Raw genomic sequence first — 24761 nt, 5'->3', positions numbered from 1 at the left:
ACTGGCGCAAATTACTCGGTCGCAGACCAATTTCCGGCGTTCCAAAGCTACCACTGAATGGGCAGAGTTGGCGCAGTTGTGAAGGTGCGAGCGCGCCGCCGGACGCCGCGATTGCCTTGAACTTTGTCTGGCCAGCTGATCCCGACGGCTTACGAATTACCACGAATATATCCCTGTTTGGACAATCCATTGTGCCAGCATGTACATCGCATTGAATGCTTAGACGAATTGTATCGATACATATTTCCCGTGATTGCGGAGTACTGGGTTAGTTGGTTTAGCATCGATCAGTCTTTTCATAAAATCTCATCCTTCACAAAAAGTGACCGCGTACTAGACTAAGCTTGTCCACCGGTCCGTCGCTCGATAAAGCCTCGGATATTGCTGTGCCCCTCCAATGTCCCGAAGAAGCATCGCTTGGCAGGACTTTCCCAGACCACGACGTTGAGTTCTTTGGCATAATTGAGGACGTACTCGTAGTCCGCCTGGGAAGCGAAAGCGGTGTACAGGTAACCTAGCACCAGGAGACACGGGCATATAATAATCAGTGCATAATTCCACGTCCGCGGATGTAAGCCACCTTCTTCCGATTTGAGTCTGTTCCTTTCCAACTCCCACAGACGAATCTGGTCTTGCACGGTGACTGGGATTAGAGGTTTCTGATAGGACAGTGATGGTTAGGGATAGTTGCTTTGCAACGGGCTGACATACATTTTTACGCATCTGTGGGTGCGCGTGGGTGCTCAGATAACTGATGATCTACATACCAGCCAATAAGAAGTAAGCATACCCGTCTGGCAATATGCAGCGGGGTCGGACCTGATCTGCAGTAATCCCGTTTGCCAGCGCCTTCCGTACGCTATCACGGGTTATAGATCCAACCACCAGATTCGGGAAACGATACTTCAAGGTGACGAATAGATTCAATACGGCAGTTTGTAGTGGATTATCTACGGAGTGATGAGGTGGCGCACTATGTTCATTCGGAGACAACGTACCGGTGTACGCATAGAGTCGATAATTAGTCTCGAGTATTACGAAGCCCTGATCCTGTGTGCCAGCGCCGGAGCTTGTGGAAGTCGGCAAGGGAGGTAACGATGATGTCAGCGTTGTAGCTAGACGAGTTGGGCTGAACCGGCGGGACGAAGCCTGAATTCCATGAGTATTGGATATTGGGTAACCCGGACGAAGTACAAACCCGTCTTTGCCAGATCAGCCCGTAGTCCCGAAGATCTTCCAGCATGGCCTTCTGGGTGCCACTTAAACTCTCGACGGAATATTCCTAAAATCCGTGAGTATTAACGGAGGCAATACGAAGCGAGTGATTCAGTCAATACCCTTCCGAGTTCCATCGTGGAGAGCATAAATAAGAAGCTAAGGATCTCAACTAGATCCATCTCCCTCTCCTAAGACACCGGAGTTGAGATTGCAAATTTGTCGCTAGGTACATCACGCACCTCCGCCATATAGAGATATTGAAGTAATAGTTGCCAGAGCTGATCATGCGGTGAATGGAGGAGGAACTGGAACCCTGCAGATGTAATCTGGAGAGCGGACCCACTAGAAACAGCCTGTCAAACTCGTGCCCTCAACGTGTTGATGCATCGCTTCTTACTGAACCGTAGACATGAGGCCGCTACGCTGTAGTAAGAATAACACTCCTGGGGAGGGTTTCGTTGGTAATTGACCTGTCCCGGAAGAGACCATATAGTGGAGTATGGTCTAGCCGGTCGTTAAATTATCGAAGTGCTTGTAGGACATATGCGCTCACCTCCCATCGCTCGACAGCATATGCGTCCAGTGTCTCGACGGTAGCAGGCTGATGCTTGTCGTCTTTCGGTGCTGCGGTCCCAAAGCTTCCAATGGTGCCGCTTCGAGAGTAATAAGCTCATGATCGGTGTATCATGCCCAAATATACTTACCCTCCTGTTATAGCTTGTCGTAGGCTCGTTTTGAAAGTGCCGTTCAAGGAAAGTCTCACCGAAGGGTTCGGCAAGATGTGAAGTCGTGAAAGGTTCAGCAGTGTTGCGTCGTATATCCTGTTGAGACAATTCAGCAGGTGTCCTGCTCTCTGTAGTGCTGTATGATTTACTTTTTTCCTTCGCGAGTTACCCAGGCCGACATAGTGACCGCTGGGACTGGTGACTCCAGCCATAGCAGATTCATAACAATCTGCCTATCCAAGGGCGGTAGAAGACTGTGTATATGTCAATGTCTCACCAGATATACTCATCCAAACGTAATTGACCGAAATATCGACAAACAAGCCGAGGGGCGTTGGTACAAACGCGTTAGCGTGTTCTGCGACTGAGATTGTAGGAAAGGCAATAACGCGTGCGGTAGATCATCAATGACAGAGCCATTTGCACCATCTTTATTGAATTTCGACATCATTGCAAGTGTAAAGAGAGGCGAAGTACGTCCTCAGAGTGTCGGCGAGCAGGAATTGGTGGCAGGAAACGCTTGTGGCGGCAATATTTGTGCCTCGGTCACGTACTCGCGCGTCCAGTGGCGTGCGCAAAAGTTTCCTCTTTGAAAGTGGCGGAGGAGCCTACGCGTCGCCGCGTCTACTAGTACTCAGCTAGACAATAGATAAGTACTTGCAGTTAAACCACCATCTGGAAGAATGTCATCTATAACGGTACATTCAGCAGCACAGAAAAGTATGTTGATATTTTTCTATCGTCTGCATCTCCAACAATGATTTACAGACCAGCTTTCTCTCCTTCGGACTTTGATATCCGAGGATCCGAAGCGGGTGGACGCAGTGGATGAAGTGAGGACACCTCTAGTAATACACTAACGACCAGAACCTTACACATACAAGGACCAACGGACGCCACTTCATTGGGCGGCATCCACTGGATCGTTAGATGTGGCCCGATATCTACTTTCCCAAGGTGCGCAAGTAGATAAGCCGGATGCCAGCGGCTGGACGGCGCTTCATATCGCAGGTGCGATTCTGGAATAGCAAACAACATTACATATGCATAGCACTGACTTTGGGCTGTTATCTAGTCAGTGCAGGCAACGAGGACATTGTCCGTGAGCTAATAGGTGCCGGTGCCGACGTTAAGAAGACCAATAATAAGGGTCTGACACCTCTGTGTGTACGGAGAGTCTCCGAACGGTCAATCGCTGATTACTTCCTTCATAGCCATTACGCTGCATCTAAGTCTCGCGTCGATGCAAGTCTCTTTTATTCTATGAATATTCCTTCCATGACAACGAGCTGCAGGTTGCAAAACTTTTGATCGAGCGGGGCGCCGATGTGAATGCCAGAGATCGCGCGAATCAATTACCGCTGTATGCTCGGCCCCCTTTGGCACCTATATTCTCGCTGATTGCCTTGGATCGCAAGTCACCGTGCCGCTACTACAGGGTCGACAGGCCTAATCAAGGTTCTGCTTAATCCTCCTGAAGGTTCTCCGAAACCCCGTCTGAATACGGCAGATCGTATGGGTATGTTAAGTGAATATATTCGCCATCGCAAAGATTTTGACGTTTGTCAGGGAACACGCCTCTACATCTTGCTATGGAATCTGCTCATGCGGAGGCAGCGGTGTTGCTCATAGAGGCAGGAGCAGATCGCGGTCGAGTACGCTCCTATCCGTACAGCATGTACGTCACTCATTCGTGCTATTTCCAAGGTGAATCTCGAAGACGAAACTCCAGAACAAGTCGAGGGGGTAGGAGGGCAAGAGCAAAAAAGAGCCAGAAAATATGTTGCAGAGCGATGTGGGCCGTATAATCCATGAAATTTGTCTACCCAAAGGAGCTTGTTATTGACCGGGTAGACATGCCCGTGAATTTCAGAGAAATTTCCCTATAAGCCACCCTCCTATCTACTTGAATAATAACTATTCGCAGTATAATAAATACCGTAGCATTCGCTATGCCTTGTATGGGTTCGTTCAAGTTGGTTTGCAGTAGCCCTGTGGCGTGGGCAACCGGTTATCTAATAATGCCCGACTTATAGGTAGCACATGTTCGCGACCTTCTTAACAACCGAGCCACGCTCATTCCCTTCATTGAAGCGGAAATGAGTTCTTCGCCTGCTCAGCCGTTGAAGGTGAACGCGTCAGCTTCTTCCTCTAAACCTCCTAGCCAAAGCTCTACGAGGGAATCAACGCCAGCAGCAGCCCCAGCGAAACAAAGCGTTATGTCAAATCCATCGGATATCTCGAGTCCTCATGAATTGACTGCATATGTGAGTCTGTTCACCGGATGGTGGCCAAAGCATCCGCTGTTCAGCTTTCAACATATGTCATACAATAATTCTCGCTGTCAGGTGGAATCGCTCCTCGAGCAACTAGATGCTAAGTTTGATGATATGTCCACCCAGATCTTGGATCGCAGTGCGTCCATCTCCTCTCGTGCCACTCGTATTATCGATGTATTGAACGGATCTATGCATTCTTTGCCCTTCCATTGCCGTGCAGTGATGCAGATGTCCGCTAGGGTAGATGCACTCGAAGCCTCCATCCAAGATATCATCAACGGTGACGTACCAACCAATACTAGTACTACTAGCGTGCCGCAGTCACCATCGCCCATGGGCACTGCCACATCCTCGAATGCTATACCTAGGCGGGCTTAAATGCAATGCCGCCCAAGGAATAGCTGAGCCGCTGACTGAACTCGATGAGTCAAAATCGTCAGACCAACCAATGTGTGTGATTAGTTCAATGCAATAATGTTAATTGACGTTGCCTGTACATGTAAGGATTAAGTCGTAGGATAGAACGCCGGGATGCAAGGCGATAACCATTAAGCGCTGGCATGCTGTGGCATGATGGTATCGTTTTATTGGAACTTATGGGAGTACGACTGTAACAGACCGGGCTACGTGCAGGTGTAGGACTTTCATGGTAGAGACGATCGCAGTAGTTGCAATATTTCATCGAGTCGACTGCAGGCGTCGGAGGCCCTGGGTGTTATCGTCGTCGTCTCATAATTGCCAATCTGTCTTCTTTGCATCGCAGTACCCTGGCTACAGGTTCTGCGGCTTCACAACATGTGCAACAAAGAAGGCGCTATAGCTTTCGTTTCCTGTCCAAAGATATGCATTGCAACGTTCCGGGGCGAACCACATTGACATATATATGTGCCGACACGGCCACAACTTTGAGGGCCGACTGGTACATACGTATACGTTCTCAAGGCACTATATTTGTCCTCCAGGAGCTTTGGAGGGTTTATAAAAGCCTTCACACAGCATTCCAGCTAACGACAAAATGATAGAGACTCCTCGCGTCTTTCAAGATGGAGTCACGGTGACAGAGAAGGTCCCTGTCAATACAAAACAGGGTGGGAACGATGGGCATCGCAGTCCACAGCCGTCGTTCATGCACATGCTCCAAGCATGGCGTCTTTCCACCGGATTTGGTGCTTTCTTTATCACCCGAGGCTCAACGCAATGTTTTTCAGAGCCTCTATCATTTGGTCGTTAGCTGTAATCAAACACTGACGACTCATTTCCCAGCGAACTCACAACAAGAGCGGGTGCTCCAAATCATTGACATAACCCGTGTGGCATCATAGGTCTCTGCCCCAAGAATATCCGCACCATACCTGATGAATGAGTGAGCTTTGGATCGGTCCCAGCAGCCTCGGCGTCGGAAGCTGCCGATGCCCGACATCCCCTCTGCGAAAATTCAACTGGGTTTCCAGCAATCGGCGAAACGATAGAGAAGTTTGAGATTTTCCGCACTCAGCAGCCGCCCCACGGCTTACTTATTGGAGTAGGGTATCACCAATTTTGCTCCGCTAATGCTGTGTCCTGATCAAAACAAGAGTGGTGAGTCGTGGTGCACTGTGGACCCGAGTTGGGTATAATTACCTTTCCGGGCTCGGCTGCCTGCGCGAAAAATTCTGAAAGTTCTCTATCGTTTCGCCGATTGCTGTCAAGCAACATCTCCGCCGACTTTCGGAGTCAGCGGCGGCGACTCCAAGGGCATTTGGAGGCCTACTGATTTGGCTCTGGATCGATCAAAATCCGGTCATCATCTTCGAACATCGGCAACTCAGTCACCTCTGTCCGGAGAAAGCACGTAAGAGAATCCGATCCCAGCCAACGCAGGCTTTGCGCTGTTGTTCGGCTGAGATGTGCATCGAAACTCTGCGAGCTAAATTCCAGGTAGATTGCCGGAAACGAAGGTGAGCTTCAAGTAGACTTCACACAATCATATGTAACCCTATGACGTAGAAGGGAGGAAGATGCAGCCTCGTGGCCCGGGACTTTCAAGCGTGCATAGGGGTTTACTGCAGTGCAACAGACCAAGGCTCTGGCAATCTTGTGCACGATCGATCCTGTATCCTCAAGTACTTCAAGCAGTATTTCACGGAATACCGCTTGATGCTGCGTCTAGATGGCTAGACCGATTGCCACATATGAGCAGCGCACGCACGAAATCTGCCACGCGCAGCCAGCCCTCATAGGACGCGACTTGTCACAATGCCACACGCTGTGACATCTCGTATTCTTCTCGGATTCGGGACTTCTGTGGCATTCAATGTGGTCGGGCGAGCGCCACATTGGCCACAATGGTACATGTTCCGTTTCAAGTGTTACAGTTTGCACTTCGCAAAGCTCGATTCCCCGGTCGACCGGTCGACGTTGAGCCCGCATTGTCAATATGCACCGCCTAGAAGTTGTCCAGGTTCAAGCTCGGGCCTCATGATGAACCGCTCGAATAGTAAAGCGGCGACCACCTGGTTTATGCTACATTGGTGGGTGGCACGGTGACTGTCTCATTCCGTGCCTTGGTAACAAGGTGCCACACCTCAAAATAATGAACGTGTCCGCGATTCATTCTTCCGTTTCTGGATGTGGACTCTGGTAAAGCCGCCACGTTCCCGCAATCCGGTGCCACAATAGCTGCCACAACTCTACTATAAAATCCCTTGGAACTATGTTCCGTTTCCCTTACCCAAACCTCATCAGCTCTTTCCTATCTGCAATGGACTGCACCCAGGTACACGTATCAGACTGCTGTATATCATCCACTGATATCACCGCTGACGTTTGTGAATAGAGCCCATATGGACTATATAACCCCGATACTGCGCACCTGTTCTCTTATGCCGAACGAGAATACGCCGAGATGCTGGCGCTATACGAAGCCAAACCTGAGGAGGTCGATCTACAGATTGACGCGCGGTGGCCGGATGTCCACATCCCTGCCTACTCTCCACCTCCGGATGAAAGGACCAACGACTCTGAAGCAGAGCCCTCGTCTAGCGGCCAGGACATCCTTCCAGTCCCTATCTTTCCTTGTGCCACTCCGGAGGACGTCAGCCAGCGGCCTTGTACTCCCACCCCAGGTCCCGGAGCTGGAGGCTCGTCGTCTAGCTCGTCCTCTAAGCCTACGAGTACTAAGGGCCGCTCACCGTCGAAGCCGTGCACCCCGAAGAGACAGCTTCCACGTCGGGAGTGTAAAGACGTAGCTGATCGCAACCGCGAGGAAACCCTTAAAGCAAAGCAGGAGAAGAAGGAACTCAGGATGGCTCGAAAGTCCCTCAAGCCTTAGGGCGCACCACCTAACTTGCCACGGTATTTTAATCAGGGCCGGTAGCATTCGAATCCAATACCCGTCACTCATTTACGTCCGTTTATGTATCTGTATCTTGCACACTCGCATGTTTATCCCTAATGCTAGTGAAAGCAGCGTCCTTCATGTCATGAGCAATCTAACGAGTATAATAATACTAGTGATGCGCGCTCGCGCAGAGTTGCTCGCGAAGCGTAACGTGGTGTGGCGCGACACGTCGTCCTGTCATGTGGCACAGCTAGTGCACCATACACACCAACCTTGCATGCATATGGCTCAACTTACTGTATTTCGTGGCATATTTTGTGATAGGTAGGGTAAGTAAATAGGTATCATTGATTCTGGAACCTTTCCAGGCTCAATCCGAGGATATTTAAAGCTCTGTAGCAACTTATAGCTGGTCTTTGTGGGTCCCTCAGCCACCGAGAGTAGAATTTGTATATGTTTGTCGCGGACTTCTGCCCTAGTGAAGAATTGCTCGCTTCGCTCGCAACCATTGTATCAGTTACCACTAAGACCGAGCTTGCTTGCTGGTCTCGTATCAGCGGAGAGAACAATGGAAATTCACGAAGTATGGATCTCTGGTATGCATGCAACAAGTATGATTTGCTGAGTAACACAGGTCATAGACAAGTTGTTAATACACGTAAAGATGCGACAGATTATTAGACCAGAATATAAACCGCACGCCCAAAAGGAAAGCAATCACTTCCTAGCCAAAGGTGGCTGTCCGGCGGCCTTTAGGTCTGCGTTCACCTGATCTAGGTGGTTCATGAACTGGCCCTTTAAGTTATCCCACATCTTGGGCTCGTGTTCTAAAAGCTCATCAGTTCTGCGATCGCCAGCTAGGTTCGTTCCAAGACTTACCATGCAACTTGCCGGTCCTCTTCATCGCGTAGTCGGTGAGTGTGAACATCATGCTAGACTCGAACATGAAGGCTATGCGTGTATTATAAATAACGGCTGCCTCGAAGCGTACTCAATCCTACGTACCAATAGTGTCTTCGTGGACCCTCATCGGCTTAAGCTCCGTCTCGGTGGCAGCCTTAAACTCGTCATAAGACACTGAAGGGCGTTGTCAACGACAGGTAGGGAACGCGTTTAATATATGACATACCACCGTGTGGGCAGAAACCAGTTTCATAGCTGGCTCCTCCAGGAGCGAATTCATCACTGCGTCCACCGTAATTTCCATAGATAAGACCCATGAATTCGGTAGCAGCGTTGCGATGGTAGTACTGGAGACGACATAAGTCATAAATACCAGTACCATTTAACCAGACTCACTGGCGGCCTGAAGGTTTCCATCGCAATATCCCATCTAGGACTGAAGATCAAGAAATCGGCGAGAGGCGTGCCAGGGGTCTTCGATTTAGCCGTGAGGACGCAGAAGATAGATGGATCGATGTGGTCTTTTGAGATACTGCCAACGTTGATGAACTTCTCCATGGCGTACTTGTATGGGACATAGCTATCGACACCCATGAGTCAGCACTGAGACAACGACAATCGAGCGGGTCTCATTCACTTTCCATGCCAAGCTACAACATCGAAGGGGGTATGCTCCTGCTTGCACAAGAAGAGCTGGCCGCAGACCCTAGAGTAACGTCAGATGCGATTGCCTCTTGACCCAGGGGTGAAACATACTTGTAAACGACTGTCAGAATTGTTACGTCAATCAGGTATAGCGGAGATTATGAACGGATACATTACTCACTCTCCCATGGTGATTGATCAATGTCGAAGCTTGCGACGGGAACCTCGAAGTCTCGTGGGTTCGCCAAACCGTTAGCCCCCAAGGGACCGAGCTCGGGCAGTTCGTAGTGAGAGCCAAAGATTTCCTGAATATCTGGGGAGAGTTCAGCAAAAGCCGAACGTTTGCGACGTCAGTACGTACATCCACGGGAGGGTCCATCGGGCAAGATGACTTTGAATTTCATGCCGCGCTGGATGACCACCAACTCTCCCGGCCGAACCATCAACCTGGAAACCGTAAATACACGTTAACGTCCGGGTGCGAATAAACGGATACTTACTTTCCGTACTCAGTTTGTATGTCCAAACGACCTTGTTGAGGTAGGATCAACATATCACCATCGTTGTTGCAGAAGGCCTGATTCTCCATAGAGGCGTTGGCCATGTACATGTGCACGGCAAGACCTTCGCGTAGTGTGGGGTCGCCGTTCCCTGCGAGCGTCTTCAATCCGGTTACGAAGTCAACTTTGCCGCTCGATGGGATCTCCAGAGGATACCACGCGAGTTGGGTGGCGCTGACATGGACTTTGGGATTTGAAGGAGAGAAATTCGACTCAAGCTAAGTCGGGTGTGAGCAAGGCCATCAGCACCACGTGGTGCAAAGACGTACGTCAGGATTGTCTGGTAACTTCGTGAAACCTTGGTGCGCTACTGAAGGTCGGATCTTGTACAGCCATCTAGGAGCACCCACATGTCACTCAGCGGAGAGTGGGTAGTGTGGTTGAGCACACATACGCATTCTTGTTCTCCGATCGAGGAGCAACAAATGATGTGCCGGTCATCTAGGTGTCGGAGTAAGTCAGCGGGCGTAACGACGACTCCCTCGAAAGACCCACCTGCTCGGCGTAGAGGTCATACTTGCATTTCTGCGGATTGTTTTGGCCGACAGGGAGTGTTCCAGGCCTGTGCAAAATTATTCGAGATGCCCTGGATTAGTCGGACAAGTGACTTACACTGCCTCCGAGGCAAAGCGGTTGCCGAATCCGACCTGGTACGTGTAGGGATCCTTCTCGGTGGGCTTGGTCGAGAAAGAGCCAGCGGCTGTAGCACCGGGAACTGAAGATAAATGACGCCTCCCGGACGGAATCTGAGCAAAACAGTTGTAAGCTTTAGTCCATCCCAGGGTAAGTGGCTACTGAGTACGAACAGTTGTTCGTCTCAGCGATCCTGTCACTCTCGGTGCACGGCTCGCTGCGGTAGCAACCGCCCTTGATGCCTTGCTGCAGCGGCTGACGGATGAGACTGCTCGTCGAGAAAGCATCATCGACCTCAAAGTACGGACAGGACAAGGCGCCACAACGCCTCCGGGGAGGATTTATGGCTCGTCATGCATAAAGGATTCATGCTAAATGGCTCTGCAAATTCATTTGAGGCGAACTGACGGATCTCGTCTACGCACCATGCCTCCTTGAGAAGGGCTTGCCATCATCGCGACTACGGTGGACGGGTCATTTGAGCACCAAGGCCATTAACCTCCAGGATAAATGGATTTTCCCACACCCAGGTGACTTCTTTTGCGATCTTACCTAAGCACATCAACACTGAGTTCACGATCACTTCAATACCCCGTGGGGCAAAGCCTAAGACTGCGTCAGCTAAGTTTATTGTCTAACAAACACACGGGATGAACTGCTCATCTACTCCTAGAGACCGATAAAAAGTTGCGGAAGTACGCCTTGGAATACTAGGCGAACCTTTTGATGGCACATAGGCGTCTTCAACTTGGGCCATAATTTCTCAGGCGGTCCGCGACTCCTCGGGGTGAACAGTAGCAACACTGGCCACTCGATCGCAACGAATCAGGCGCTTCCGCGGTACAGAGCACCTGCCAGGGCTCGGCCTGCACGGCTGATAGGAGATAGCGCAGCCAATACCGACTGCAGATCGACCGGTCGACCTTTTCGGCACGATTCTCTCGCAGTCATGTCCGAGCATCGCTGCCTGAGTTTGTACACCTTCGTATCCATACGCTCTGCGAGCTTGCAGGTTATATGCAATAGGCTGAACGCCCTGAAGATACATTGGAAGAGGTGATCGTCAGCACCACGGCTACCCGTCGTCTGGATATTGCGTCTCCAGCGCTAGAGGGGTCCGGGGTGCCGCCGGCTGTGTAGCAGGAAGGGAAGTCGTAGCGCAGCTAGTACGAGGTATAACGATGTCCGTCTAAGGACCTGCAGGGCGATCAATGTTCCGATTCTGTTCTTACACCACTATAACGCCGATTGAAGGCAGAGGTACTTCCACGGTTGTTCAGTGAGCTCTAGCGACCAGAATGATGACAAACGGCGTTACGCCCTTGTAATCAGAAGTTCCAGAGCAAGCAAGTGGAAGTCCTGTATTGACCTCAATCCTGGGTGTCCGTCCCTGGATGATACTGAACGTCACGTCACATGTCTTAGCGGGCTCCTTCCTGCTCACCGTTAGTACTGAGTGCTTGTGATACACTAGTCTTCTCAATTAGTTTCGCGATCGCGCAGTCAGTACGCAGACCTCATACAGGATTGCTGGAGCTGGCACTTCTCCAAGTAGCTTGACCAGTAAGCGCGCGGAGAGGTGTGGCATCATCGTGTTATCGAATTAGGCTATTTGACTACGAGATGCACCTTCCAAGGCCTTCATATTCGTCTCCACATCAGATATGTGGCGCTTGGGCGGCTCCGAGCCACCCTCCGGCAGTCTCGACCAAGTAAGAACCAGCATAAGTCCGAGGACGAAGCGGAGGTAGAGATCTTGTATCTCCGCGGTACCAGCAGCTTTCGACGGAGTTTTCATAAATGCAGGAGAGTGCATGAGTCATTTGCATCGGGTTCAGGGTAGAGCAATAGAAACTTCAGCGACGATCAGGGCAATAGTAGTCGGCCGTCCGGACCGTCCTCACGAAGAGACAGATAATCACCGCGATGAACAACGCGCTAGCATGGCCCATCGAATGCACGGTATTCGAAGAAGACTTGTGATAGACGAAAACCGCGATAGGTATCTTTCTGTCGGAAACGCAAGCACTGGACCATGGCTTGACGTATTCACTATGGCATCCGACCCTGAGTCTCGAAAACAGGCTTAAGACACAGGCTCGAAACCAGAAATATGTCTCCGAACCTAGATGCAAGATGGAAGACTAGCACGCCCTTCGGGGCCTCGCTCCAGTAGTAACAAGTCAGTCCAGTGGGTAGCGCCTGGTCCAGACAATCCATTAGCCCTTGAAATTGCGGTATCCAGTGGAAACAGATGTCTTGGCGAATACGGATAGTACGGGGGAAAGAGCGGTTCAAATGGAGCCAAGATGCATGTTTCCCAGAATAGTGTGGTTTCGAGAAAGCCCGTACAAGGATGCTTCTGTCGTTCATCTGACAGCGTTGTCCCAGTTCGCTAGGGCTGTAGAACTTTCTAGCTGAGTACCTCAAAGATGTTCCAGGAATGCAGGGTGATTGCGAGGCGAACTTACACAGATGCCAGTCTTTCAGCAGTACGCCGAAGGACACAAATCATGAGTAAATTTCCGAATATAATCGCATCGAAGCTTCGATTGGTATTTGAGTCCTGATTACTCGAAGTCTTAATAAACGAGCCCTCGACAAAATGCGATATAGTTACGCTCCACCTGTTAGTAAACAGGTAGGGTGGGGAGCGAAGGGCAGGGGACACAAGGCACATTGTGCTGCGTGCAGCTAGGCTACGACTCGCCAATACACCGTCCTAGTTCTCGGGCTTGCTATAGTGTCGGAACTCCGACCAATATCAGCCCGAGATCTCCGACATGACCCACGAGTTCGTGGAGAAAATAGGAAAAAAATATCGCATAGCCTGGTAGACATGACCCACTCACCCGAATTACGGGTCGCCACGTCTAGTTCGAAGCAACGGAGCAGCTACGAGGGACCACAGACGACGTCGCGGGGAACTCAGAGCTCAGTCGAAGGATCAGATTACGTTCGTTCACAAAGAACTCTCGACATACTGAGGTATCATCGCGAGAGCCAGTTTAGATAGACTTCGGGGCAGAATGCAGGTCGGATACAATCTTACCACCGTCTGATGCGCTTGATCTTGGGTGGCAGATGTCCCAACGCAAGGTTATCCGACAGACCCTCAGGCGATGCCGACGACCGTGCCTGACAAGTGAGGAGGCTTGTTCGGGCGATTGCTTGATAAATTCAACAAGCCCAATTATAGCGTTTGAACGCGAGTGATCGGAGTGAATAACGGCGAGGTTCAGGCGACAGCGAACCCGTCGCGCATCGGTATTTTCCGCAAACTCGGTTATCGAGAAGAGGCAGGCGAGTAGCAACGTCCTCGCTTGATGAGAACACGTTGTGGCTTGCCAGTGACGCAATGAGGTGCGGAGGTGCAGTGACAGCCATTTGTAGATCAATACAACGACTCAACTGACTTCCGAGCATGTTGTCCGAAGGAACTGGATGGAGTCGACCATGGGAAACGGGTTCACCAAAACAGCAGGACCTGGCTAGAGAGAAGGAAAAGACACTTGTCTGTTTGTGCAAAGAATGGAAGGATTCAGATCATTAATTGACGCTATCTGATTTCCCCGAGTGCCGGCGGTCTCGTGTCAGCGTCTGTGCGATGCAGAGGAGCGAGAGCCCGCGCACCTGGGGTGCCCCATGGTCGACGCAAGTCGCAGCGTACCAGATAACTGGTCGCAACATGACAGAGTCGTGGAAGTAGTGATAAAGTAGAGTTAGCTGGTCCGCCGTCGCAGGAGGACTCCGTGAAGATGGAGATAAGCCAATTGAGCTATCTCAGTCTGACGAGTGTACCATCACTCACTACTTTGTTGGTCTTCACGGCTTTTCGATAATGAGGGCGGGGAGCCGCTCCGAGTCCTCTGAATCCTGAGGCCAGTGACAAGGAGAGGTAATTTGCTCATGTGGGTGCAGTGGAAAATGCGGGAAGTATTTTATAAAAACATATATGTCAACGCGAGATGAGCTTCTAGCATACAGGTACAGTTGCTGGACGTGTGGTGAGTACCACCATCACGTCCTTTGAAACGGCAGACACGAGTCTGAAATTGCTGCCACAACTGATGTGGCACGTGGATCTTCCCGCGGTATTCTCTAATTAGACGCCCGGCAAAGCCAGGCTGCAATTGCAACTCAACTTCAGCTGTGAAAGACCGTAAAGACTTCAGGCTAAAGTAGAACGGTTCGTCGCTATGAAGCGGACACAAGGCAACTCGCCATCATCGCCGATAACCGTCTCATCGTCCCCGGTGCACAAAAAGATGAAAGTTTCGCCGCCCGTGGCACAAGGCATTGTCCAGCCCGACATGAATGACGATGGCGGTGACTGGTTCAAGGTCGAAAAAGGGAAGGCGAAGAAGATGAAGAAGAAGGTTGCAAAAGTGGAGGTATGAGCTCTGACTTGCATGCAAAACTTGTCGAAATGTCTATGGATAGGCGAATCCCCCGCGGTTTATGTATAACAAGGCAGAGATCATGAAGAGGAGGGAAGCAGTGGGCGTTAATGTGAGCTCACTCCTCCTTTATGGGTCTGGCTGACGAGAGGACAGGATATTCGCGACTTGATTCTGCACATCGTTGCAGACGCCCCTCCGCCATCGTGGGTTCGAGTTGAGGTATGGCTCGCGCTACTCGTCCTCTCGTTCATTCCAACCAACTGGGTCAGAACCCTCGGTCTATACCAAAAGTCGTAGCCCTATTGATACCGGGTCTTACTCCCGACATCCTTGCTCTGCCTCCTCTTCCGACGTCTGCGACATCCAATCCGAACGTGCCCATATCAGTGCCTGTCCCCTCCACATCCAGTTCACAACCCGGTGTCCCTTTCATATCCTCGACATACAGCCATGCGCTACCGACGCGAGCGCCTGGGGATGCTACAAAGATGCACTCTGTGATGGCGGAGTTCTTTCACGGGCCCGTCACGGGCGAGGAACAGAAACGAAGGCTACAGCAGCGGGTCGCGTGTATGGCCATATTTTACTCTCCGTCATCTTACCTGTCATTAACGTCGATATCGCCCAGCTGAGCGAGCCTTCGGAAAGTCTCCGTCAAGTTACCTCCTGACCCTCGACCAGATGATCGAGAACGACTACCCCGTCCCGTCGTACATGAGCAGCGCTTACGAGAAGGCTGATGGGTGGGTCGAGACACCCCAACCCGAGCCCTCATCAAGCGCACAGGCAGATTCTCCCGTGTACGCCATCGACTGCGAGATGGTAAGCCCCTCGTTGTACACTACGGCATCCCAAACCTTCACATCCAAGGCAGTGTCTAACAGAAGACGGGAAAGAACTGGCGCGCGTATGTATTATTGAGTATGCCACTGGCAAAGTCATCTACGACCGGCTCGCCAAGCCGCAAAAGCCCATCCTGGACTACCTCACGCGGTTGGTGGTCTTCCGCCTTTGCTCCCGTACGCGTAGTTGATTGTGTACCAAGGTGGTCAGGCATCACAGCAGAAGCTCTGGCACCCATAACGACGACGTTCGAAGAAGTGCAATCAGAGATCCTCGCCCTGCTCTCTGCCAAGCCTACCCCCATTCTACTTGGCCATTCACTGGAATCCGACCTCAAGACCCTCAAGATCTGTCATCCATATTGCATCGATACGGCAATCCTGTTCCATCATCCTCGAGGGCGGCCATTTAAACCTGCCCTAGCGTGGCTGACGAAGAAATGGTGTGGTCGGATTATCCAGGCACGGGGGGAGGGAGGGCACGACCCAGAGGAGGACGCCCGAGCGTGTCTGGACTTGTTGAAGAAGAAGGTCGACAACGGTAGGTCGACCTCTCCTTTTTTTTCAGCGGCTGCAATTGATTTCCTTATGTCCGAAAGGTCCAGGCTACGGCGAGTTCAAGACCGACATGGAGTCTATCTTTGAGCGGATGGCTAGGTCGACTGGACATGGACCGACCCCCATCCGGTCGGCCGTCGTGGATCATGGCAATCCGGCTTCCATGCACGGCGCGAAGGCCACTTCCACCGTCGCCTGCAAGAGTGACGAGGAAATATTCGAAGGGCTGCAGCGGATGATCTCAGATCACCAGTTCGTATTCGGGAGGTTCAATGCTGTCGCTGACGCACTGGGATGTAAGCGCAGTCTTATAAGGGTATTTACCGCACTACAATCCTTCCCCCAGGGATAACAAACCGATCGCCTGATGCGCCTCCAAATGCCGAAATGGAACCAGTTCCGGAGCCGGATCTGAGAGCTATCCTCGACAGATTAAATGCGCAGTTGACGGCGCTCTACGCGTCTTTGCCGCCTTACACTGCCCTCGTTATTTTTACCGGGCACTCAGATCCGCGTGCGATGTCGGCGCTGAACGCACGCAAGTCTGCGTTTGAAAGCGCGCTGAGAGAAGGGAAGACCCTATCGGACCTGGATAAGGATAGCTGGTGGACAAACCAAGATGCGCGAGACCTGGAGGAGCAGGTTGAGCGGGCAAAGCGGGGGTTGTTGTTCCTCAACATCAAGTAGGGGGGATTCTGTTTGTTCGCCGCTGTATTCCGATTCAGGCTTTCTGCCATCTCTTTAGACTCATGTCGTATATGAATCGAGAAGGTTGGCTTACCTTACGGCTTCCTCCTGTTGGTCGCTGTCCGAGGGATTCAGAAGTTATGATCAACGCTGCATGCGTCATTCCTGGCCAGCAATAGGTCTCCCTGACAGCACTACAACACTTTCCAGGGATAATCGTTTCCGATTGATGTCGTGAACGCGCGGACATGATATCGCAGCGATTTCTCAGCTGCTCACCAAGCAAACGCCGGTCTTGACCGCTCAAGATACCCGGTCCACCAAAGGAAAGCGCCTTCTCGCGTCTGCTGAGCAGTTGTCCCTGTATATCACAAATTATCTCAGGAAATCAGAGATGAATACGCACGTTGCTAGAGCCGTGAGCGACTCGGGAACGCCTGAGTAACAGTCGATCCCCCGTATGTTTCAAGCAGACGAAAAGGTTGATATTTTGTGTTGCCAGCGTTTCTCAGACATTCGAAACGATATCTTTCCTATGCCCTGTTCCGTGTCAGCGAACAAAATATAAAGAGCGTCCACGGCGTTGTGCCGTGGTAAGTTGTAATCGGCCACCAACGTTCCCCCCCGCAAGCGTCATAGACCGCTGACGGCGCGTGAGAAGGATCGGAGCGATTGACCGACTATCGATTTTGTACTCTTCGTCAGCGTTCTCGTTCTCATCCACCTACCATCACCATCATGCCCGGTGCAGACAGCGCGTTCCCCATCGACCTCAAGAAGTTCAAAAAGTGAGTGGTTCAGGCACGCTGGAAGACGCGTCTGACGGCGAGCACAGGCTCCAGCTTGACCCGTCGAAGCCGCAGCTAACGGAGGACCAGAAGTCTGCGCTCCTTTTCAACATCCAGCTCCTCCGTGATGCGATTGTTTTGTTCACGGCGACGGGAGCAGCAAGGGGAGTGAGTGGGCACACTGGTGAGTAGTATATCGAACGCGCATATCGCGAACTCGGACTGAGATGTGCATATAGGTGGTGCCTATGACACTGTGCCGGAAGTTGTAATGCTCCTAGGGCTGTTTGAATCGTCGGACAAGTTCTACCCTACCGTCTTCGATGAAGCAGGTGAGTGAACTACGCCATGCGTTGCAGTACTAAGGCTGACTACGAAACCACAGGTCACCGTGTCGCGACGCAGTACCTCTTGTCTGCCTTGCAAGGTCACATCCCCGCCGAGCACCTCCTCCACTACCGCGAGGCCAACTCGAAGCTCCCTGGACACCCCGAGCTCGGCCTGACGCCAGGAGTCAAGTTCTCCTCCGGCCGCTTGGGACACGTCTGGCCGCTCGTGAACGGTGTCGCGATGGCCAACCGCGACAAGACCGTATTCTGTCTGGGCTCGGACGGCTCGCAGCAGGAGGGTGACGACGCTGAGGCCGCTCGCTTGGCTGTTGCCCAGAAGTTGAACGTGAAGCTGCTCATTGATGACAATGATGTCACGATCGCCGGCCACCCGTCAGAATACTTGCCCGGCTACGATCTGACTAAGACGCTCCAGGGACACGGTCTCAAGGTTGTTACTGTCCAGGGCGAGGACTACGATGCGCTCTGGGGTGGTATCTGCGAAGTTATCAACTACGACGGACCCGCGGCCGTTATCTCCAAGCGTGTTATGGCTCCCGGCATCCCTGACATCGAGGGCAGCTCGCACGGACACGACGTCATTCCGGTCAAGTCTGCGCTCAAGTACTTCACGGCGCGTGGCTACCCAGAGTCGATGGCGTCGGACATCTTGCTCAACATCAAGCCCTCGTCCGTGCCGTACTTGCACGTTGGTTCTACGAAGGAGGTCGGCGCCAACCGTGTTGTCTTCGGTGAGGCAGTTAACTCGGTCCTGGACGAGCTGAGCAAAGAGGAGGCCGCGAAGAAGGTCATGGTCATCGACAGCGACCTCGAGGGCTCGACTGGTCTCAAGGCCATCCACCAGAAGCACCCCGAGGTGTTCGTCCCGTCAGGCATCATGGAGCGCGGCAACTTCTCCGCGGCGGCGGGCTTCGGGTTCGCCCCCGACAAGTTCGGCGTGTTCAGCACGTTCAGCGCGTTCCTCGAGATGATCATCTCGGAGGTGACGATGGCGCGGCTGAACCACTGCAATGTGCTCTGCCACTTCTCGCACTCGGGCGTCGACGAGATGGCGGACAACACGTGCCACTTCGGCGTGAACAACTTCTTCGCGGACAACGGTCTCTCGGACACACACTCGTGGCTATACTTCCCCGCGGACCCGTTGCAGATGACGAAGATCGTCCGCAAAGTGTTCTTTGACCGCGGCATTCGCTTCGTGTTCTCGACCCGCTCGAAGGTGCCATACATCCTCAAGGAAGACGGCAAGACCAAGTTCTTCGGAGACGACTACGAGTTCGTGCCCGGGAAGGATGAGGTGATCTGCGAGGGCAAGGCCGGGTACGTTGTCAGCTACGGCGACATGCTCTACCGCGCCTGGGATGCCGTTCTGCGGTGCAGGCAGGAGGGCCTGGACATCGGTCTCATCAACAAGCCGACTTTGAACTTGGTTGACGAGCAGGTGCGTTGCTTTGATTAGGGTTCCGCGGCGCGATATTGATGGGAGATGCGTAGGCTATCAGGAAGTACGGCTCCAGCCCCTTCGTCCTCGTCGTCGAGTCTCTCAACCGGAAGACTGGGGTGAGTATCGCATCGCGTAGGTTCTTGGTCCTTATTCTTACCCGTATGGTTCTGTAGCTTGGGTCTAAGATGGGTACCTGGTTGCTCGAGCGTCAGCTCACGCCCAAGTACGGCTACATGGGCACCGTCAAGGAGGGCTGCGGTGGGTTGCAGGAGCAGATCCCCTTCCAGGGCTTGGACCCGCAATGTGCGTATCTATTGTCATTTTCAATATGCGGTTCTGCTAATTTCCGTGTGAACAGCGATCATCGTCAAGATCCACGAACTGTCTCACAGCAATGCGAAGACGATCTAAATGCAATGTCAAACATAGACGGGGGTGTACGAGCGCAGTATTCATGGATTTGTACAAAGAACGGCACATGTATAGATGAGATAACATTGTTTCCGTGCCAAATGCGAAGCGTGACAATACTGTTGGTCTGACTGGTAGGATGCATCGGAAGTTCAAGTTTGTATAACACAACATTGTGGCATCTGCGTGAGTGGCCGAAGCAAGGAACAAGTTGATAAACAAGACAGCATTTCTGGGGCGTAGGATAAGCTCCATCACCAGGATATTTACCCTTTCTTCACTGTCTTTCCGCCTTTGCGCTTCTTGCCCTTGGGCTTCTCGGATGGGCATGCGGGCGCTGGCTGAGGCGCAATGTTTGTCGAGTCATATACCTGTTCACCCTGGGCTCCCGATGCAGGTGTCGCAGGAGAATGTGCGCTTGTCATGGGGAAAGCCGATACAACGCTTCCGGACGCCGCAGTGAAGTTGAAGGACTGCGTGACTGCTGGCTGTGGAACTTGGGGGGACAGGCCAACTGGAAAAGTGGTGTCTCTATTAGATGCTGGGTGCCCCCAGCCCGCTAGACCCCAACCCCCTAGTACGCGATTGGCCGGAGGGGAGGGAGGACATGTAGGTTCCGCTTTATCCGCTAGAGGAATGACGGGATATGCAGGCCCCGCTTCACCTGCTTGAGGAGCATCTTCCTGATCACCCGCCTCACTCGCGGATTCTGACTCGTCATCGCTGTCCTCTGGACCATTCTCCGCGAGGAGCTTGAACTCAGTCTCGACCATAGACTGGAGCGTGGCGTCGGGCTCGGGAGCAGGCGGAGGGACAAAGTAAGTGCTGAGCCGCCTGCGCTCCCGCACCCGCGCGACCCTCGCCGTATCCTTGGCCCCGATACGTTCTGCCTCTTCGTCGGACAGCGGAGCCTGTCTTTCGCATACCTCGCGGTACGCGTCCAGGAGCCATTCCTTGATGTCGAATTTGTGCGCCAGGACGATCCTGTCGAGAGGCGACGCGAGGGGGAAGACCTCCCGGATCGCCAAGAGCCGAATGGAGTCGAATCCCCACTGCGTAGCGAGGGCCAGGATAGACGTCCATTCTTCGAGCGTCGAAGCCGTGTACTGATGGAATGCACTATCGGTATGAAGATCAATGTCTGAGAAGGAGAACCGGGAAACGCAAGCGTACGCAGGATAGAGGACGCCCAAGAACCGCTCGAAATCGAGCGCGTTGCAGTCGGTGAGCTTTATCGGGCTGCGATCTACATTTTCGCGCAACAGCTCTCTGAATACCACCGAGTCGCGCTTGAAGAAGAATTTGTGTACGCGGAAGAGCGTGCCTTGTATCTAGCGCGAGCTTCGTGAGTATCCGGGAAACCGATCGAAAGTATGAGCGGAACATACCAGGAATTCAACGTTGCCATCGTCGAGATAGTACGACTCGTGCCTCTCACCCACAGGCACTGTAATGGGCGGCTGTGTGGGTGGCGAAGGAGTCTCCGGCCGGAAGGAGCGACCTCCTGGACTTGATGATGGAGGATAACTATATCTCGGGACTGGTGAAACTATAGGTGGTGACTGTACAGGCAATCCTGCAGTGGCTTGAGTAGAAATCGGAGGGCTGGAGGGACGCAGCTGATACGGTGGACTCCTACATAGCGGCGGGCTGCCTGCTATGCTCGGCGTGCGTGGAGGAGAGTACCCAGGGGATATGCTTGAGCATATGCTTCTAGTCCCCGACTGCGCCCGAGTGGACGGCACGCTGGACAGATGCGGGGATGTCGTCAGGTTCGACACGGGAACGGGAATGTGCACAAAAGGCGCGTTCGTCGACTCGGACGAGCTGGAGAGACCGCGATTATTCGTTGGTCCTCCATTGCCGACATTAGGGTTGACCGACAGCTCCCTGACGAGCGCAGGTAGCAAGCGTTGGATCAACTCTTCGACGCGCTGCGGGTCCATGATATTTGGTTATGTGGCAAGAGTCGATTCACTGAGGGTGCTCCGAGTCCAAACAGATAGCTTCAGGACGAGTATATATAGAGCCTCGTACCCACACACATGTTGATGACCTGCTTCCCCAATTCAATCAAAGCTTGTACAGGTCAAATGAGCACCCACTGTGGAAGTCTCCGGGTTGGTGCTCTGCTATAGCCTGGACGGATAAGCGTTAGCCAAACTGCCTCGAATCGATGGACCTAGGTCTCCCATTCAATCATCGCCAGGTTTGCGGACATATCATCAGCGCCGCACAACTATCGGCTCTAGCGAGAAATCCGGGAAATACCTTAGCAGGACGAGGTGTTCAGACAATACTAGGTGACTGTTGGGTGCGTCAAAGGATCATAGCGATATGTGTTTCTCCTGGTGTCGCGGAAGGACACGGATAACATCAACATTACAGCACAGCAGAGGCACGATCAGTAATAGAGTAATACATATGTACGGCGGGGACCTCGGTACCTAGCTATCGATTGACGTTCTCGAGTTAAAAACGCGTTTCGACACCAGCCGCAATTTCCCTGTACTGTGCTCTTTTGCATATGCCACACATGCAGCACTGCTGATCCTTGCCCGATGCGGGTAGTGCAGAGCTTCTGGTGACCGGGAAGTTCTGCACTTCTGCATCTTGAGAGGAACAACGCTGAGAAGGTGGCAAGGATAAACGTTTCTCCTCTGCCAAACTATCCGACTCCTGGATACTTTGTAATTCCGGAGCAGTTGAAGGGGGAGGAGAGATCGGCTGTGCCAGTGCGAATGTAGGAAATGTACTGTCATCAGTCCTCGTCCCGTATTCTGGGTCACTATTCTTTTCACTATCGCAGATCTTCACGGGCAAATGCAAATGGAACTCAGCCTCCATCAAGGAGCGTAACCTCGCTTCGCTGTCCGAGGCGCCTAGGTCAGGGCTGAGCATCCGTCGCTCTCGTAGTCTCGCGACCCTTGCAGTATCCTTGGCCCCGATACGTTCCGCCTCTTCATCAGACAGAGGATCCTCCCTCAAACAAACGGCCTCGTAGGCGTCCGGAAGCCACACCCTGATATCATACTGTCGGCCGAGCACGATCTTGTCAATAGGCGACGCCAGAGAGAACACTTCCCGGATAGCCAAGAGCCGAATACTCTCGAAGCCCCACTGAGTCGAGAGGGCCAAGATGGACCTCCATTCGTCCATGGTAGTAGCGTCGTGTTGATGAAACGCGCTGATTCGGACGATCCGCAGTCAGATGAGGACAAACCATAAACTACACATTGCTTACACAGGATACAAGACGCCCAGGAATCGTTCGAAATCGACGGCGGTGCAGTCAGTGAGGCGGACAATAACATCCCGAGGGTCTGAGTTGAGGTCCTTGAGGATTACGTCCCTGAATCGAGCGGAATCGCGTTCAAAGAAGAAGCGGTGCACTCGGAATAGGACATCTTCGAGCTAAAGACGCAAAGCAGTATTTAGTGGCTAACATTCCCTATGGGTAAAGCTACGACGCGTACCAAGAATGTGACATTACCATCCTTGAAGTAATATCGCTCATGTTCCCGTCCATTAGGTGCAGTGGAGTCTGGGTAAGGCGGAAGGGCGACGGCTGGCGCACCACCCTGACTGCCTGCGCTCGTCTGCTGCCGATGATTGCCTGTGAGAATACCTGCACTCGCCCGCAAAACGCGCATGGGGCTAGAGGGCTGCAGCACCTCATTGGGACGAGGAGTAATAGGACGAACGTCGTCCGCTTGCCTCCCGCCAGGGCTAGACGTTGGCACCCCAGCTGCAGCGCAGCTCCAACTCGAGCTCCTGGAGATACTGATGCTACGGACTGACGACGTGGACCGCACAGATGCACTGGGAGGGCGAGTAGACAAGGTGATGCCGGACTCGCCGGCTGCGTTCGCAGACGAGTCCTTCATCATTGCCGCCATGCATTTGTAGACCATCCCGCCCTTATGCTTCGCTTGCTGTGTGCCCATGGACAGTGCGCCCTTGAGATTCGGATGGAGTGAAAGATAGCTCGAGCTGACGAAGGGGCCGGTTGAGCTGTTTGAGTTATATATGAAGGCCGCAGTACCTCGTGGGTCATGCATGCTGGTCTTCTGAGATTCATTAGTAACAGTACAATTCGAACAACAGTCGCCCGCAATTGAAACCTTATATGTAGCCGCCTCTTTCTGAAACCCCCCGAGCCTGATAACGCAGGGGTCAACCGAGATGCAATTCTTAGGCCGAGCATCGTTTGTCCTTGATATATGTATCTCCATCGTGAACTGATACACAGGACGCGGAGTGGACATACACGTCTGAGAGTACCAGATCTCCTGTCCTAGCCATCACGGGACTTAGTTAACGTGGATAATCCGTGTACCAATGTACAAGCTCGATCCGCACCATACTCTGGCTTCACACTCAACACATTCAAGAGCGGTAGCTCTCGAACCCTCGCGGCTTCGGGATCTAGTTTCAGGGACTCCGAGGGTAAGAAGCAAAGGTAGCGGAGATCGCTGCTTCAAGTTGGTCTGTCTTTGGGGATCGAGCCGAAAGGGGAAAGGGGGGGATGAGAGCTGATGGAAAGCTGTAGGGGGACCGCAAGCTATCTATGAAGGAGCCATGCCTCATGTAGACAGTTGCGCGTACGCGTGTTGTTCTCAGGCTGGACCTGCTTCGAAAAAGTAATACGAGACGAATCAAACAAGATGCTTACAAATCCAATCGAGCCGTACCAGCATCAAGATGTTGCTCTCTACTCCTCGAAAAAGTAATGTAAGTATCCAGACAGCCCAGGGTGATCAAACACAACTACAATGTTGAACGTCTGAACTCACGAGCGAGGGCCCAGGTGCATGCTGGTGGCTCCGTCGACACTTTACCGTCGGCTTTTAGCCAGCACCTGTAAGTATTGTGAGCTATGCCTGGTACCTTTGACGCGGCCCTTGTGGCGAGTGTCGTTGTCACTCATCAAAGGGATTAGTGCAATAAACACTGTGATAAAGTGATATCCACAGATCAATGACGTGACACTCAC

The 24761-nt window shown here is 52.4% G+C and overlaps 9 protein-coding genes across 9 annotated transcripts; 5 read left to right on the top strand and 4 right to left on the bottom strand.

The window, feature by feature from the left end:
• Nucleotides 1-197: 197 nt before the first annotated feature.
• GLOTRDRAFT_116683 (transcription factor Tfb2) lies at nt 198-2391 on the bottom strand (the record flags this gene model as incomplete). Its single annotated transcript, XM_007869142.1, has 14 exons — nt 198-263; nt 335-514; nt 581-659; nt 712-759; nt 820-950; nt 999-1149; nt 1199-1282; nt 1338-1406; nt 1458-1560; nt 1616-1722; nt 1772-1871; nt 1923-2039; nt 2093-2197; nt 2249-2391. The coding sequence occupies 13 exons, from the start codon at nt 2389-2391 to the stop codon at nt 339-341; spliced, it is 1413 nt and encodes a 470-aa protein (XP_007867333.1). The 3' UTR covers nt 198-263; nt 335-338.
• Nucleotides 2392-2921: 530 nt separating this feature from the next.
• Nucleotides 2922-3758, top strand: GLOTRDRAFT_43849 (ankyrin; the record flags this gene model as incomplete). The annotated part of the gene is made up of 5 exons (XM_007869001.1): nt 2922-3182; nt 3233-3306; nt 3362-3462; nt 3513-3598; nt 3651-3758. 5 exons carry the CDS (start codon nt 2922-2924, stop codon nt 3756-3758), a joined length of 630 nt encoding a protein of 209 aa, XP_007867192.1.
• A 258-nt stretch (nt 3759-4016) lies between these two features.
• On the top strand, nt 4017-4742 carry GLOTRDRAFT_77844 (uncharacterized protein). The gene is made up of 3 exons (XM_007869141.1): nt 4017-4210; nt 4292-4358; nt 4443-4742. The coding sequence occupies exons 1-3, from the start codon at nt 4043-4045 to the stop codon at nt 4598-4600; spliced, it is 393 nt and encodes a 130-aa protein (XP_007867332.1). The 5' UTR covers nt 4017-4042; the 3' UTR covers nt 4601-4742.
• Nucleotides 4743-6962: 2220 nt separating this feature from the next.
• On the top strand, nt 6963-7532 carry GLOTRDRAFT_94377 (uncharacterized protein; the record flags this gene model as incomplete). The annotated part of the gene is made up of 2 exons (XM_007869140.1): nt 6963-6977; nt 7038-7532. 2 exons carry the CDS (start codon nt 6963-6965, stop codon nt 7530-7532), a joined length of 510 nt encoding a protein of 169 aa, XP_007867331.1.
• Nucleotides 7533-8132: 600 nt separating this feature from the next.
• Nucleotides 8133-10591, bottom strand: GLOTRDRAFT_77843 (Homogentisate 1,2-dioxygenase). Its single transcript, XM_007869139.1, has 15 exons — nt 10456-10591; nt 10262-10395; nt 10145-10211; nt 10044-10090; nt 9919-9985; nt 9590-9867; nt 9451-9536; nt 9271-9402; nt 9201-9210; nt 9082-9150; nt 8841-9024; nt 8671-8791; nt 8547-8618; nt 8421-8492; nt 8133-8368 (listed from the first exon to the last, which is right to left on the bottom strand). Exons 1-15 carry the CDS (start codon nt 10570-10572, stop codon nt 8259-8261), a joined length of 1566 nt encoding a protein of 521 aa, XP_007867330.1. The 5' UTR covers nt 10573-10591; the 3' UTR covers nt 8133-8258.
• Nucleotides 10592-14481: 3890 nt separating this feature from the next.
• GLOTRDRAFT_106567 (uncharacterized protein) lies at nt 14482-16772 on the top strand (the record flags this gene model as incomplete). Its single annotated transcript, XM_007869138.1, has 9 exons — nt 14482-14676; nt 14726-14794; nt 14839-14904; nt 14955-15248; nt 15334-15507; nt 15560-15678; nt 15731-16068; nt 16127-16381; nt 16432-16772. 9 exons carry the CDS (start codon nt 14482-14484, stop codon nt 16770-16772), a joined length of 1851 nt encoding a protein of 616 aa, XP_007867329.1.
• Nucleotides 16773-17520: 748 nt separating this feature from the next.
• Nucleotides 17521-19934, top strand: GLOTRDRAFT_100420 (transketolase). Its single transcript, XM_007869137.1, has 7 exons — nt 17521-17560; nt 17608-17744; nt 17800-17892; nt 17946-19351; nt 19405-19470; nt 19528-19657; nt 19713-19934. Exons 3-7 carry the CDS (start codon nt 17832-17834, stop codon nt 19763-19765), a joined length of 1716 nt encoding a protein of 571 aa, XP_007867328.1. The 5' UTR covers nt 17521-17560; nt 17608-17744; nt 17800-17831; the 3' UTR covers nt 19766-19934.
• A 658-nt stretch (nt 19935-20592) lies between these two features.
• On the bottom strand, nt 20593-21012 carry GLOTRDRAFT_15187 (uncharacterized protein; the record flags this gene model as incomplete). Its single annotated transcript, XM_007868975.1, has 2 exons — nt 20593-20884; nt 20939-21012. Coding segments are annotated over 2 exons (366 nt in total), but the record flags the coding sequence as incomplete, so codon positions are not given.
• Nucleotides 21013-22237: 1225 nt separating this feature from the next.
• GLOTRDRAFT_130358 (uncharacterized protein) lies at nt 22238-23826 on the bottom strand (the record flags this gene model as incomplete). The annotated part of the gene is made up of 3 exons (XM_007869136.1): nt 22238-22952; nt 23010-23179; nt 23242-23826. 3 exons carry the CDS (start codon nt 23824-23826, stop codon nt 22238-22240), a joined length of 1470 nt encoding a protein of 489 aa, XP_007867327.1.
• Nucleotides 23827-24761: the final 935 nt, after the last annotated feature.

This window comes from Gloeophyllum trabeum (genome assembly GCF_000344685.1).
Source record: "Gloeophyllum trabeum ATCC 11539 unplaced genomic scaffold GLOTRscaffold_00009, whole genome shotgun sequence".
Taxonomy (NCBI): Eukaryota; Fungi; Basidiomycota; class Agaricomycetes; order Gloeophyllales; family Gloeophyllaceae; genus Gloeophyllum; species Gloeophyllum trabeum.
The sequence above is the reverse complement of the archived record's forward strand: the minus strand, read 5'-3'. Positions and strand labels throughout refer to the sequence as shown.

Bases quoted from the DNA above. Each gene is read 5' to 3' on its own strand.
- GLOTRDRAFT_77844 (XM_007869141.1), top strand. From the start codon at position 4,043: ATGAGTTCTTCGCCTGCTCAGCCGTTGAAGGTGAACGCGTCAGCTTCT. The intron at 4,211-4,291 runs GTGAGTCTGTTC...TCTCGCTGTCAG, and splicing joins CTCATGAATTGACTGCATAT to GTGGAATCGCTCCTCGAGCA. The intron at 4,359-4,442 runs GTGCGTCCATCT...ATTGCCGTGCAG, and splicing joins CACCCAGATCTTGGATCGCA to TGATGCAGATGTCCGCTAGG.
- GLOTRDRAFT_77843 (XM_007869139.1), bottom strand. From the start codon at position 10,572: ATGATGCTTTCTCGACGAGCAGTCTCATCCGTCAGCCGCTGCAGCAAG. The intron at 9,868-9,918 runs GTACGTCTTTGC...CACCCGACTTAG, and splicing joins AGTTACCAGACAATCCTGAC to CTTGAGTCGAATTTCTCTCC. The intron at 8,792-8,840 runs GTGAGTCTGGTT...TGTCGTCTCCAG, and splicing joins TGGAAACCTTCAGGCCGCCA to TACTACCATCGCAACGCTGC.
- GLOTRDRAFT_100420 (XM_007869137.1), top strand. From the start codon at position 17,832: ATGCTCCTAGGGCTGTTTGAATCGTCGGACAAGTTCTACCCTACCGTC. The intron at 19,471-19,527 runs GTGAGTATCGCA...ATGGTTCTGTAG, and splicing joins CTCTCAACCGGAAGACTGGG to CTTGGGTCTAAGATGGGTAC. The intron at 19,658-19,712 runs GTGCGTATCTAT...CCGTGTGAACAG, and splicing joins CCAGGGCTTGGACCCGCAAT to CGATCATCGTCAAGATCCAC.